The following is a 15,650-nucleotide window of genomic DNA, read 5'->3' on the forward strand; positions in this document are numbered from 1 at the left end:
TTGAAGGGTTATTTCACCCAAAAATTTACATTTTCTCATTATTTACTCACTCTCCTAGCATCCCAGATGTGTATGACTTTCTTTCTTCTGTAGAAAAAAAAAAAGATTTTTAGAAGAATATGTCAGCTCTGTAGGTCCTCAAAATACAAGTGAATCCACAAGGGCAACATACAAGTACTCAAGATGACTCGGTGGTTATATGGTCTATGCAGTGGCTAAAAATATTGTCACTGTTGGTAAATATGAGCAAAGGAGGCTGTGAAAAATATCTGCATTGTTTATACTTTTGATCTTTCATTAAAAAATATTCACAAAAATCTATCATTTATTTGAAGTAAAACAATTGAAAGAGGGGAAATATCTCATTATAAAATAAAGATTTTTCTCCAAAACAAGTATTTACCAAGGGTGCCAATATTTTTGGCCACAACTGTATATTCAGAAGCAATATGAAAACAGATAAATATTTAAGTCCTTTATTACTATAATTATCCTCCTTGCTCAGTCAGTATCCACTTTAATTTCACTTTCTCATTCATCTTCTTGTGTTTTTGATGATTCACATTATCTGTGCATATCACCCCTACTGGGAAGGGAGGAGAATTTATGATAAATAATGACTTAAATATTTATCTGTTTCTAACCTACACCTATCTTATCATGTCTGAACACATGGATTTAACCACTGGAGTCATATGGAATACTTTTATTATCAGATCAATATTCACTTGCCTTGTATGGACCTACAGAGCTGAAATATTCTTCTAAAAATCTTCATTTGTGTTCTGCTGAAGAAAGAAAGGGATCATCTGGGATGCCAGGAGGGTGAGTAAATCATGAGAGAATTTTAATTTGGGGTGAACCATCCCTTTGTCAAGTTTAGGCATGTCAAGTTTATTTATTTTTTAAAAACTGCATTCTGTTGCATTCTGTTCCATTGGTTGCGCTGCATTTTTTTAACGCAAGAACACGTTTTGTTTCAACAGCTCCAAAAGAACCACTAAGCAACCAGTCAGAAAACAATAGCAACTACAAAGCAGCATGATGAAAAACCACTTGGTAAACCTCAGTAACCATATAGCAATGCCCTGGCAACCACCCACAACATCCCAGCATCACCTAGACAAGTTTTACATGGGCAAACTCTGCTCACATTCACCTCAGAAGAATCTAGTTGAGATTGGAGGCTGAATGAGACATCCAAAGAGTGTTGAGTGTTGAGTATAGAACATATTACAATGTATGCTGTTCTAGTGATGTCTAATTCTAATGCTTGTGTATCCCATGGTGTGTCAGTAGTAATCATATAACCTCGGACATAACTGAAAATCTCAGTTAAAAAAATCTCAAATTAAAATTAAATGCTCTCCTTTTACATTTTACAGCTCATACACTAAAGGATGTTAAAGACATGTTATTGCATAATACTGTGCGTCATACAGTGATATAAATCCTGCTTAATAGTCATTCCAAAAAACAAGAAGTAACAAATATGTGTATGAGTGTTATTGAAACCAGAATTTCATTTCCTCCAGACCAGCTTACAGAAGGTTTTAAAAGGGATAGTTCAACCAAAAATGAAAATTGTACCATCATTTACTCACCCTCATGTTGTTCCAAACGTGTATGGCTTTCTTTCTTACATGGAACATAAAAGGAGATGTTAGGCAGAATTTTTGCCTCAGTCACCATTGACTTTCATTGCATCTTTTCTACATATATTGTTGAAGTCAGAAGTTTACATACACCTTAGCCAAATACATTTAAACTCAGTTTTTCACAATTTCTGGCATTTAATCATAGAAAACATTCCCTGTCTTAGATAATTTAGGATCACTACTTTATTTTAAGAATGTGAAATGTCAGAATAACAGTAGAGAGAATTATTTATTTCAGCTTTTATTTATTTCATCACTTTGGGTCAGAAGTTACAAACACTTTGTAATTTGGTAGCATTGCCTTTAAATTGTATAACTTGGGTCAAATGTGTTCGGAAGCCTTCCACAAGCTTCTCACAATAAGTTGCTGGAATTTTGGCCCATTCCTCCAGACAGAACTGGTGTAACTGAGTCAGTTTTGTAGGCTTCCTTGCTCGCACATGCTTTTTCAGTTCTGCCCACAAATATTCTATTTGATTGAGGTCAGGACTTTGTGAAGGCCCCTCCAACACCTGACTTTGTTGTCCTTAAGCCATTTTGCCACAACTTTGAGGTATGCTTGGGGTCAATGTCCATTTGTAAGCCCCATTTGTGACTGAGCTTTAACTTCCTGGCTGATGTCTTCAGATGTTGCTTCAATATATCCACATAATTTCCTTCCTCATGATGCCATCTATTTTGTGAAGTGCACCAGTCCTTCCTGCAGCAAAGCACCCACACAATATGATGCTGCAATCCCCATGCTTCACGGTTGGGATGGTGTTCTTCGGCTTGCAAGCCTCACCCTTTTTCCTCCAAACATAACAATGTTTCATTAGACCAGAGGATATTTCTCCAAAAAGTATTATTTTGGAGCAGTGGCTTCTTTCTTGCTGAGCAGCCTTTCAGGTTATGACGATATAGGACTCGTTTTACTGTGGATATAGATACTTGTCTACCTGTTTCCTCCAACATCTTCACAAGGTCCTTTGCTGTTGTTCAGGGATTGATTTGCACTTTGCGCACAAAACTACATTCATCTCTAGGAGACAGAATGTGTCTCGTTCCTGAGCAGTATGATGGCTGTGTGGTCTCATGGTGTTTATACTTGCATACCATTGCTTGTACAGATGGACGTAGTACCTTCAGGCATTTGAAAATTGCTCCCAAGGATGAACCAGACTTGTGGAGGTCCACAATTTTTTTAAGGACTTGGTTGATTTCTTTTGATTTTCCCAAGATATCAAGCACAGAGGCACTGAGTTTAAAGGTATGCCTTAAAATACATCCAAAGGCACACATACAATTCAGTACACCTCCTTTCAGAAGCTAATTTGACATAATATTCTGGGATTTTCCAAGCTGCTTAAAGGTCCAGTTAACTTTGTGTATGTGAACTTCTGAATCTCTGTCATTTTTATATAGTCAAATAAAAGTGAAATAATGTGTTTTTTACTTGTGTCAGGCACAAAGTAGATGTCCTAAATGACTTGCCAAAACTATAGTTTGCTAATAAGTTCTGCTGATCTCCTTTAAAAAGTGTGCAGAAAACATTTGTTTTAATGACTTCAATCTAAGTGTATGTACATTTCTGACTTCAACTGTAGTGTAAGTGAATGGTGACTGAGGCTGTCATTCTGCCTAACATTTCCTTTTGTGCTCCAAAGAAGAAAGTCATACATGTTTGGAACAACATCAGGGTGAGTTAAGGATGACAGAATATTCATTTTTGCAATTGTTTTTGGTTATTTATATTTAAAACAAGGCCACTCTTTGTCAATGTTTATAGCAAAGAACCATAGGGAGTTTAGAGTCTTTATTGAACAAGCCAAAAGTAGCATTCACATTGCAACTCCTCTATGAGAATAAAGCCTCCCTACATTTCAGTAATCTGTAATCACAAGAGAAAATATTCACACTGAGAACCCAACCAAAAGAGCAGGTCTCCTATAATGAAAGAACATATGCACACACACACACACTCAGAATAGTAAGTGTAATATTATTCCATGCGCCTATTTCTATTACACTGACAACTTCAAGTTCAAAAGTTTCCAAAAAAGATTACTTTTTTATTATACTTGGAACAGTCAGAATGGGAACTATGCATCTCTTCAGGAAGTAGTTCAGAGTAAATAAGTCAGAGTTTCCTCATGTACAGCTTATTTCTATACAAACCCTCAATATGGGAAATATTTTGGTTGTTTAGTGAGTGGGAGGGGGATGTGTGTTTGGAGACAGAGGCAAAACAGAGAGACCAGCAAATTAACAACTTCTTGTTGTTGACATTGTAGGAGTGACATCATGTTCTCTTTGATTATGATGTAATAGGTATCATTAAAGCAATGGGGTTGGTCTAACCACTGAGTTTTGTTATGGAAATACTGGACTGAGCATTACAGGAAATATACAGTAGATATATGTTAACTGTGTTTATGTGTGCGTTTATCACCTAGAGAGCCTTCTGAAATCTCTGATCCATTCCTCCTGTCCTCCAGTAAAGCCTGTTTCAGCATGCTCACCCACTCCTCCATCTCCGCCTCGCTGTCGGCCGCCAGATAGTGACTGTAACGCTCCTGCATCTTCAGCTCAAAGCCGTACCGCCGCATCTTATGACACTGCAAGAAATGTGCTGCGTTAGTGAGTGAAGGAATTGAATGCCATCTCTTTAAAAGCCATTTGTGGTTGTACTAATAATGTGTGTCCCATAAGTCACATTCCTCCAGTTGTGTTCCTGAAATCTGACTTTTGTAACTCACTGTACGTGGATGTCAGTCAGTCCTCCTTGACTGCAAATTGTCCAGAATGCTGACTCTTGACCATTATTCGGGGAAGCCGTGTGTATGGTATTGTCTTTTAAGTTGCAATATAAATGTCTATGTGTTTGTTAAGCCGGTCCCGGCTTCCTCCGTGCCCATCTTGTGAACTGTTACATTGGTGCCAAAACCCGGGAAGGAGGAAGGATGTGCTGTCGTGGCGTCCTCGCGCTGCCATCCGCCAGGAAGCGGAGGAGCCATTGCCGTCTGCCAGGGGCCAGAGTCACTGCTGCCATCCGCCAGGAGGCAGAGGAACCTTTGGTATCTGCCATGAAGCGGAGGCGCTGTTGCCATCCACCAAGGGATGGACCAGTCAACAACGTGTCTGTGGCCGGCGAGCCCATCTCTTTCTCTCTATTCGCCCCACCCTCTCGTCCTTTTTCCACTCCAGGCACGTGAGGGTAGGACCCGGAGACCATCCTGATGCGCCAACGCTTACTCCATAGAAATGTAGGGAGTAGGTCACAGACTGGAGAATTATCCGGTCTGAGTTTGGCTATGGGGGTATGTGGCGAGCAGGGCAGGGTCGAGCGGCATCTGGGTAGAGCGAGGCTGGGAAGATAAGTGGTAAATGAGTTTCACCTGTGTGCCACACCAGTTTTGCATTCCAGTGAGGGACGGTCGGAGTATTTAAGGAGAGGAGACAGTGGCAGACGGGGAGAGAGACACGCATGAAGCTGTGTGTTTGTGTGTGTAAGTGCAACGTGACTGCGGGCAAGCGGTGCGTTTGGTATTGTCTTTTAGTTGTAATATAAATGTCTACGTGTTTAAGCCAGTCCCAGCTTCCTCCTTGCCCATCTTGTGAACCATAACCACCTTACTTAATTGAATTTGAGAACGTTTTTACAAGCAATTTAGTGTCTTTCATTTGGAGTAAGTCAGTTTCATTGAGCCAACACAATTTAGTTGGATTAGGTCAAATAATGTACTATAGTAGTTTTAACTCAACTTCATAGGTCAATGAAACTCAATTTACTAAGGTTTCATTCAATTAATTCTAATCAGTTTACTTATAGAACTAAGCAGCTCTCAAATCAAGAATCACTTGAAAGTGAAAGTCCATCCTCAACCTGAGCACAAGCACCATTCTTCACCACAATGGTAACCCCCAAAACTCCAGCTTAACAGACTCATTTTAAATACCAATAAATAGAACATTAAACATTAACAAATCTCCTCATAAACCCTTCTTTAAGTAAAAAAAATAAATAAAAGTCTATATTATCCATGTCTAGACATACACATATAGATTAGAACATTCCCATGTGCATATACATAAACAAAAGGCGGAGAGGAAATCTGTTTGCCCTGTAATCAGCACTCCTTTCATCTAATTTTATCCAGATCTGCTGGACATTTCAGTATGTGGCTATTATTAGAGCATGATGTCCAAACTAGTAAATGTGAGGTGTTTTATGTACTCTATCCCAAGACCTCTCTGCCTGCAAACTACTGTAACCCTTAATCATCAGAATCCACAAAAATCTTTCACCCAGAATGCCTGTAAACAATTGTCAAATTCCGAGCACGTACTGGAACCACATCTATACAGGAGTCCAGATAGATGGAGCCTTTTGACTCTTTGCAGTTTTTCTCATCTTTGTATGAATTCAGTATGTAGGAGCCATCAGGAAGTTGAGACAGGTAGAAATATCTCCTCTTGAACACCTGCAAAAAACGAAACAAAAAACGGGTGAGTCCCCGGTCTATAATGTGATACATTCATTACCTTGTTCATTTTGCATCAAAACAAAAATAAACCTAATAAACAAAATAAAATGAAGCTAGGACTAATACAAGTTAATCTCACAAACATTTTAACCCCATTTCTAATCTGGAAAAAAACAGAGCTCATTACAAACTTGATCCATATATTATCTATTAATAATAATGGTATATAAAAATGTTGGTCAGCTATAGTCATCTACAACGTTTTTTAATTCAGATCCTAAACGGTAAAGAGACTGAATAAGTTCTGTTGATCTCCTTTAAAAAGTGTGCAGATAATTCCACTAACCTTCATGGAGACAGACAGACTGCTGTTTGTGTTGGCTTTCTGTAGCCAGCCCTGATTCATTACACCTCCTCTCTGAGAGCACAGAGACGACGAATCCTGGCACATACACAAAGTCATCTAATGAAGAAACTGATCTGAGCATAATATGTTTGTATGCTTCTTTCTGCTTTTTAAGATCTAATGCTCGAATAAGAACTCAGTGTTCTGCCTTTCTGCCATTTTATATACACACACTCATGCAAATAAGCCACTTATCCCTTTTATAGAAACTTTCACTCAAATAATTCACCCAAAAATGTAGAATTTCTCATCATTTACTCACCCTCATGCCATCCCAGATGTCTGTGACTTTGTCAAGTGAATGGGTATAAAAATGTTGAAGCTCAAAACTGCACATAAATGCAGCATAAAAGTAATCCATACGACTCCAAAAATTGGATCAATATTTAAGTGTTTTTTACTATACATCTCCACTTTAACTTTCACATTCTTATTTAGTTTTGGCTGATTCACATTCTTCATGCATATCACCACCTACTAGTCAAGGGAGAAGAATTTATAGCAAAACAGGATAACAAAATATTGATCTGTTTCTCAACCACACCTATCATTTCACTTCTGAAGACATGGATTTAACCACTGGAGTTGTATGGATTACTTATGTAGCATTTATGTGCATTTTGGAGCTTCAAAGGTCTGATCACCATTCACTTGCATTGAATGGACCTACAGAACTGAAATATTCTTTTAAAAATCTTTGTGTTCAGTAGAAGAAAGAAAGTCATACACATCTAGGATGGCATGATGGTGAGTAAATAATGAGAAAATAAAAATGTTTCGGTGAACTAATTCTTTAATATCAAACACACACACACATTAGCAAAACACACTAATCATGCTTTCACAAACAACAAAGTTTAATTAGCTTGAAAACAAATGTATTAAATGCAATCAGTATGTGTATTCAAGACTACAAGTGAGTGTGTGTGTGTGTGTGTGTGTGTGTGTGTGTGTGTGTGTGTGTGTGTGTAACCCTGTGTAATCTAATTGAAAGGGCCTGGTGTCCTTTATGTATGTGTTTTCTCTGGCTCTCCACTGTAATAGAATTGTCCAAATGCCCTTCTTCCCTATTTCATCTAATATTTCTCTCTCTCTCTCTCTCTCTCTCTCTCTCTCTCTCTCTCTCTCTCTCTCTCTCTCTCCCTCTCCCTCTCCCTCTCCCTCTCCCTCTCTCTCTCAGACCCTCTAAGACTGAATAATTGCTTGCACCCTTTTCTCTCTCTCAAGTCACTTCGCTAACTGTTTAAATTAAATGGGCACAAAATAAATTATGTGTGAGCTATATTGTATACATGTGTGTGTGCATGCAAATACAATGACAAGTCATAAGCTTAACTGTATATAATGCATTAAACCAGTATCTGAGGAAGGGTTGAGATCTACAAGATTCATTTAAAAGTTTTAATGTGACAGGTGACGTAGTAGTATAGTTGCTACTGAATTGTATTATTTTTATGTAATGGCCTTATTGTTGTATGTTTAATTAATTATTGGTCTCTCTCTTTAACCCTTTAAAACCTTCGCCTTTATGGGTGTTCAACATACGTGTTTAGACAACTCATTAAACACAATTTAATTAAAATAAAGGAGCTTACAAAGCAAAAAAGTCTAGATTACACGAGTCTAGACACATACACATGTAGATTAAAACATAGCCATACACAAATACACAAACAAAAGGTGGAAAAGAAATCTGTTTGCCCTGTAATCAGCGCTACTTTCATCTAATTTTATCCAGATCTCCAGGACATTTCAGTGTGTGACTATTATTAGAGCATGACAGTCAGGTTCCATGTAATGGCCTCTGTACTGACCGTCTGGCCATTATCTCTACATATGATTATGGCCTCACAGATGCAGAACATTTTTGTCTCTAACATCCATATAACAGAGTAAGAGGATGATAATGTGTTAATTCTACCTACAGTAGTGGCCAAAAATATTGGCACCCATAGTGAATATGAGCAAAGGTGGCTGTGAAAACAAATCTGTATTGCATTGACAAAAATCTAACCTTTAATTGAAGTAAAACAATTGAAACGGGGGAAATATCTCATATTTTTCTCCAAAATGCATTGTCCATAATTATTGGCACTCTTTTATTCAAAACTTTTTGCAACCTCCCTTTGCCAAGATAACAGCTCTGAGTCTTCTCTTATAATGCCTAATGAGGTTGGAGAACACATGGTAAGTGATCTGAGACCATTCCTCCATACAGAATCTCTACAGATCTTTCAAATTCAGAGGTCCACTCTGGTGGCCTCTCCTCTTCAGTTCACCACACAGGTTTTCTATGGGGTTCAGGTCAGGGCACTGGGATGGCCATGGCAGGACCTTGATTTTGTGGACAGTGAACCATTTTTGTGTTGATTTCCATGCGTGCATTGGATTATTGTCCTGCTGGAAGATCCAACCACAGCCCATTGTAAGCTTTCTGGCAGAGGTAATCAGGTTTTGATTTTTTATCTGTTGGTATTTGATAGAGTCTATGATGCCATGTGTCTGAACAAGATGTCCAGGACCTCTGGCATAAAAAACATCCCAACAACATTAAAGATCCACCACCATATTTAACCGTGGACAATGGGTGGTACTTCATCTCTGTGTGAACTAAACCCAACTATAGTGTTTGCTGCCAAAAAGCTCTTTTTTTTTTCGTCTGACCATAGAACCCGGTCGCATTTGAAGTTCCAGTACTGTCTGGCAAACTGAAGACACTTGAGAGCATGAGAGCTTTTTTCTTGAAACCCTCCCAAACAAGGGAGGTGATGTCTGATGGGTTTTCTGACCCCAAGACCCAAATAATGTCTGCAATTCTCCAGCTGTGTTCCTTGGAGATTCCTTGGCCACTTGAACCATCCACTTAACCGTGCATGGAGATACTAAAGACGCCGTCCTCTTTCAGGCAGACTCTTAAGATCTCCAGTTGACTGGAACTTGTTAATAATTGCCCTGATGGTGGAAATGGACATTTCTAGTCACCAAGGTGCACAAAATGTTTTTAAATATGAATGGGAATATACTTCAGATATATTTTACTCATAAGAATGTCTAGGGTTGCCACTAATTGTGGCCAACATGTTTTGGAGAAAACAAATTATTTAATAATCTTTCAATTGTTCTACTTCAATTAAATGTCAGATTTTTGTGAATTTTTTTCACAGCCTTCTTTGCTCATATTTACCAATGGTGCCAATAATTTGGGCCACTACTGTAGAATACTGGTGGTGAAAATCTGCCAACAAGACTGTAAACAACCCTATGAAATGCCTTGATAAGAGCAGTTTTCTTTACTGGGTAAATCTATTTCCTTATTTTCCCTTATTGCAACTTGTTATTGCTAGTCAGAAGCAGGTGGTATTAGGGGGCAGGACATTCTCATTCTCGAAAGTATTTGATGACAATTACAAAATTAGAGTCTAATGAGTAACATTTTCCAAGAAGAGAAAACACTGGGCGGAGTAAAAGCCCCCCAAAAAATCATCCCCCATCAACATTTTAACAGAAATAAACAAAATATGGTTGTCAATTCGTATGCATTCATTGCGCGGTTAACTTGTCATGTTGTGAAAATAGTCAAGCTAAAAACAGAAAACCGTTTTCATAATGAGAGAATATAGTAAGACAGCATGATGTTCTCCTGAACTCAGTTCTTCACTCATATCAAGTATTTTAACATCTTACCTCCTCCCCCTCATCAACCTCAAACATTTGACTCGGAAGCTTCTCCATCTTCATCCCTTTACTGCAAGACAGAAGAAGTAGCTTATGGCATTTTTGGGGGAAATAGTTCTGCAAAAAAACCTTTGGCTAAAAGAAAAAAATGCAAACTTCAACATACCACGGCAGCATCCGGAAATCTCCTGAGTACGCCTCGTAATTATAGTTGATGACGTGCCAGTCAGTGTTGTACATCTTAATGCACTGCCAAAGAGAGAAAGCACTGCTAAGTTAGTAAATCACTAGAGCACAAGTACCCATAAATATGTGAAAAGACTGGAAAATATGATATCATTAGTCTGGAAAACTTCACTCTTGTTTTGGCAGCAAGAAGTTCTGCATAATCTGTACCTCTATGGCGAACAGGCTTTTAGCTTCATTCTCAGCATTTTGAGGTACTGATGGAACAACTGTTCTCCTTTGTCGAATAATCCGAGCCTCCTAGACAGTCAGAAAGATGGATAAACAGATCCAGTAGATAAGTACTATATAAAATGACAATTTTTTAAAGCTAAAATCACTTCCAACATCCAACGTTTACACGTTTCAACTTTTTTAACATTGCTTAAAGTAATAGTTCACCCAAAAATGAACATGATGTCATGATTTACTCACCCTCACGTCATTCCAAACCCATTTGACTCTTCTTTGCGTGTTCATGAGCGCATAAGAGAAGCTTGTTCACATGTTTTCACATGTGTTGTTTACGTGAGAACTTTAAGGTTTAAGTACAGGCCATTGTGAACCGTGTTGGGTGTAATCTGACTACAACGTTAATAATTACAATAACCTAAATTACTTTTTAAGAATCTGTGAAAATGACCTTTTTTATTTATTTTAGTGTATTTATTTCTTTGTCCTACAGTAAGTACTAAATAAAAGTATTGATAAGAGGAATTGGAATCTGACTCATTAAATTAGTTATGATTCCCATCCCTGCAAATAAGATTCTTGGGTATGCCCGCACAAGGTTGAGGACAATGAGCTAAATGTTTAAAATGCAGAAAATGTGCTTGTGAAGTGACTTACTGATACATCATCATCCGGCCACAGTAGCAAGTCTCTCTGTGGATCATTGTGGATCTGAGCTTTCCTCTGGAACACCACATCCTCATAGTTCAGCGGCTCGATGATCTTCGGCTGCTCCTGCACACACACACACATACACACACACACACATTAGTGAAATGGATCTGCAATCTACATCAAGGCCTTCAACAGCCCTGTGCTGTCAAATGCTAGTGCCATTTTTTATTTTTGTTTTGAAAGCACTGAAACAATGCACAATGTTATTATTTGGATTTAATCTGACTTTGGATTGATATGTTGTACTTTTTAGAGTATGTAGTTTGTATGTAACAGCTTTGCCAGTGAATGTAACACCTCTCATGGCACTTCTACAACCTTTCCACAAAACTCCTGGTTGCAGGACTTCCAATGTCTCATTCCATCACTCATAAAAATAACTCTTTGGCTTATCTTGATTCAATCATGGACATTGGTTCTACATGTTTGAAATTAGTTTTCTTAAATTAAAATAACCATGTAATTTGAACTTAAATACTTTAAGTAGAGAGAACCTAACTGAATCAATTAGACCCAACAACAAATTGTCAAAATAACTCAAATGAAACTCTTTTGGTGTTATGCTAGTAATGGACAGGAAATGTTAGCATGTTAAATACATGCTGATAGGAAGCACTACTGAGTGAAACTTAGTCACTATGCTACGGTTAGCACAGCAATTGCACACTTAATAAATTCATATGTAGTATACTTGAAATATTGGTCCTGAATTTAGGCTCCAATCTTCACCATTATGGTAACCTCCAAAATTAAAACAACTGAATTCTTCAAATCTCAACAAGACAAAACTTAAACACTAACAAATCTTCCCTTTATATTCGTCATGTACAAAGACTCATAAAATAACATTTAATTTAAAAAATGTTCTCCCTTTCGAGACCAATGCCAAGCATGCTGGGAACATAAAAATCTTCTATCAAACAAAAAATATTCATGTTGTCCCAACACAAATGGATTAAGAAACTTCAGTTGAATCAACGTACCTCAGTTTAGTTGAATCAACTCAGTTAAAGCTACACTATGTCACATTTTGCGGCTGATGCATAAACTGCAAAATACTTGCGGAGGAACACTTTACATCAGTTGATATTCGACACTGCTCTTGTGGCACATGAATGTCATGGTTTGAAGATTACCTGCAGAATGGAGTCATGACGAGCTATTTTCATGTTGATATTATGTTAATCGCTTAAACATTTATAACCGATATATTACTCACTTTGAGGAATATAAACAACACTCTTAATTAACGTATTTTAATATGATTATTAAAGTGTTTTGTCCAGTCCACAATACACATTAATGTTTCTATTGAACTACACATATTAATTCAAGACGTGAAACTCATGAAATGGCTGATATACTGAAGACACTTTTTTTTTTATAACAATCTACAGCCTCAGTTGACAATGCAAGTGAACCACAATACTCCAATGGTAGGTCTATGCACTGCAAAGAGTAAGACTATAATATAAAAACTCAAAACAATGATTTAAAGGTGTCTTGCATTGAGAAAAATATGTTCCTTGATCTTTTGACATATCAGATGTCATAGTACTATAAAAACATACTACAAGTTTCAGAACTCAACTCATACGTTAGTGAAAACAATATTCCTAAATGTCTTGTTTTCTACTGCCTCATCTCTATTTCGTAATCCATCAGCACAAGTCTACCTCTGCATAAACATGTCAATGCCTACTACTTCATCGCCTTTTTGGCCCGCTCAAATGTTCGCGGTTAGAACAGTTATGAGACTCATGTCGGCACGGCAGGGATAAGCACAGTGGTATTGGAGCAACAAGAGGTTTGAGATGCCTGCACATTTTACAAAACTTTGTGCAGTGCCAGGTTGTGTAAAAACAGACTCTTTGCATTTTAATGAAGTCCCGGATCGTGTCAGTAAGAGTCACATGGGGTAACCTCTTCGTGGTCACGATTAGTGGTTCTTGCTCTCAATGGGGCGTGTGATAAGTTGTGGGTGGATCACAGAAAGTAGCATGCGTCTCCACATGCTGTGAGTCTCCGCGGTGTCATGCACACCAAGCCACGTGATAAGATGCACATTTTGACTGTCTCAGAAGCGGAGGCAACTGAGACTTGCCCTCCGCCACCTGGATTGAGGCGCGTAACCACGCCACCACGAGGACCTAGTGAGTAGTGGGAATTGGTCATTCCAAATTGGGAGAAAAACACTTATATGCAAAATACATTCAAGAAACATTCTCTGAAATCAATTCTTAATAGCTTATATGTCGCTTCTCAAGTAAATGTATCTTGTTTTAAGGACTTTTAGACAATTTTAAAAGGAAAACAAGACAAAAATACTTGATAACAATAGGATTTTTTGCACTTATTTCATAAGCAAAGATGTTTGTTTGTTTAAACTCAGCGGTTAAGGCTCTGGGTTACTGACCAGAAGGTCAGGGGTTCAAGCCCCATCACCACCAAGACACCACTGTTGGGCCCTTGAGCAAGGCCCTTGAACCTATCTGCTCCAGGGGTGCCGTATCATGGCTGACCCTGCACTCTGACCCTGGCTTAGCTGGGATATGTGAAAAATAAATAATTGCACCATGTATATGCAGAAATGTATGTATAATGTGTGACAATTGATCAATTTATTTTATTTATTATTTCTAAATTATGACTATTTTGAATGAAAAAATCTTACTAACATAAGTGGACAATAAAATAAATAATCATCTTACATTTTTCTGCTACAACTTGTGCATTTCTGTGAGTTAAAAATAAATAAAAATGTCCCAAGACAACAGCGGCACACACACTTAGAGACACAATTTGGGAATCTCCAAGCTGCAGCAATGTTATAAAATCCTCAGAAGTCATGAATACTAATACACAGGTGACAAAAACTGGAAAAAAACTCAACTTGAAAACATATTGTGACATGAGTAATATTCGAGCATCACAACCAATATACGCTTCAGCAACCCTACCAGAAAACTTATCCAAGCATTATAGCAAGTAAACAACTCGCCAGCAGTTAAAAACAGTTCAATCCATTAGGGGAGTGATTTCATGATTCCTGAAACCTCGACTCTCGAGTTTCTGAGTTTACGGCCATGTCGTAAGCACGCAAGGACAAATCAAGTATCATCCGTCCTGACAGCTCCACATAAAATCTTTATTGTAGACTTACCATAGTGAATCAGAGTAAGACAAGGACAAGGTTTTGAACATGGATTTTTTTATGTACACACTCAAGTCAATAACGAACTTTTGTTTATTGTATCCAAACAAAATCTTACACAGAGCAGCTTTAATACAAGTTCCCTTGGTTATATGAGTTTTTTAGAGTAACATGGACATGGGCGGTTTGAGTAAAACTGATGATAGTGGAAATTTGTTTTTTTTTTGAGAGTATAATTACTTGGAGATTTAAAAGCCTTGCCCGGTGTTTCTCAAAGGTTCAGAGCTTTCAAAAAACATCTATTATGAAGGTGAATCATGTGTTAAAGCTTAAACTCATAGCTCAAGACTCAGCTGACATGATTGTGTCATGGTCTGACACATTCTGAGGAGATTTGTCCATGGAGGGGAGGAGTGTTTCCTCCAAAACAAAACATGTGATAAAGACAGAAGAGACAGGAATTAGGCCAAGATATAGTTTGCTCAAAAATGATCATGGTCATGTGTTTACTTACCCTTTGTAGTTCCAAACCCATTTGAAACCCAGCAATAGCCTCCATTCACTTTCTTAATACCCCCCATATGAATTGTGACTGAAGATGTCATACTGCAAAACATCTCCTTGTTCCATGGAAGAAGGAAAGTCATGCAGATTTTACTATCCCGTTTAATCTCAACCCTAATATTTATATACATGTTATTGAACCATTTTGAATATCTCACCGCTCATGACCCTGTTGTTTTTTTGTTTGTTTGTTTTTTCACTCTGTCGAACCATGTTGCGTAGCACCAAATAGGAACTGCCCACCCGGACACTGTGAACTGATGACATTTCAGATGACTTGCCTGCAACTTCTGTTAGCCAACATTTGCTCATTTATCACTGTGCAGCTCTTTCACTTTGCTAAAGGAACAATTTGAGAAATGAAGTGAGGAAGTTATGGTTTCATGCAACCATCTTAATTACACAACCTCATTCAGGTCAGGTTCAAACTCAACAAAAATGTGCAAAGTTTGGGGCCAAGTAAAGGCACCCATTGTTTCTCAGGTTAAAGCGGCTCAGATTTGATAGGATCAGAGGGGCATGAACCAATAAATCACACAGATCTTTGTGGATGTTTAAACCGAAATCAAAGGAATATGAGTTCCGGGTGAACTTCA

The 15,650-nt window shown here is 37.9% G+C and overlaps 1 protein-coding gene across 2 annotated transcripts in view; it reads right to left on the reverse strand.

The window, feature by feature from the left end:
* The window catches only part of LOC127651550 (dedicator of cytokinesis protein 11-like), a 119,425-nt gene that overhangs the window by 94,916 nt on the left and 8,859 nt on the right, over window positions 1-15,650 (reverse strand). For both annotated transcript variants that reach the window (XM_052137454.1, XM_052137446.1), the window contains exons 2-8: window positions 11,280-11,396; window positions 10,602-10,691; window positions 10,372-10,454; window positions 10,215-10,275; window positions 6,471-6,566; window positions 5,987-6,121; window positions 4,090-4,255 (exon numbers count right to left, since the gene is read on the reverse strand). In XM_052137454.1, the coding sequence (XP_051993414.1) occupies window positions 4,090-4,255; window positions 5,987-6,121; window positions 6,471-6,566; window positions 10,215-10,275; window positions 10,372-10,454; window positions 10,602-10,691; window positions 11,280-11,396 (748 nt within the window). The remainder of the gene's footprint in view (window positions 1-4,089; window positions 4,256-5,986; window positions 6,122-6,470; window positions 6,567-10,214; window positions 10,276-10,371; window positions 10,455-10,601; window positions 10,692-11,279; window positions 11,397-15,650) is intronic.

Source organism: Xyrauchen texanus, chromosome 1 (assembly GCF_025860055.1).
Source record: "Xyrauchen texanus isolate HMW12.3.18 chromosome 1, RBS_HiC_50CHRs, whole genome shotgun sequence".
Classification (NCBI taxonomy): Eukaryota; Metazoa; Chordata; class Actinopteri; order Cypriniformes; family Catostomidae; genus Xyrauchen; species Xyrauchen texanus.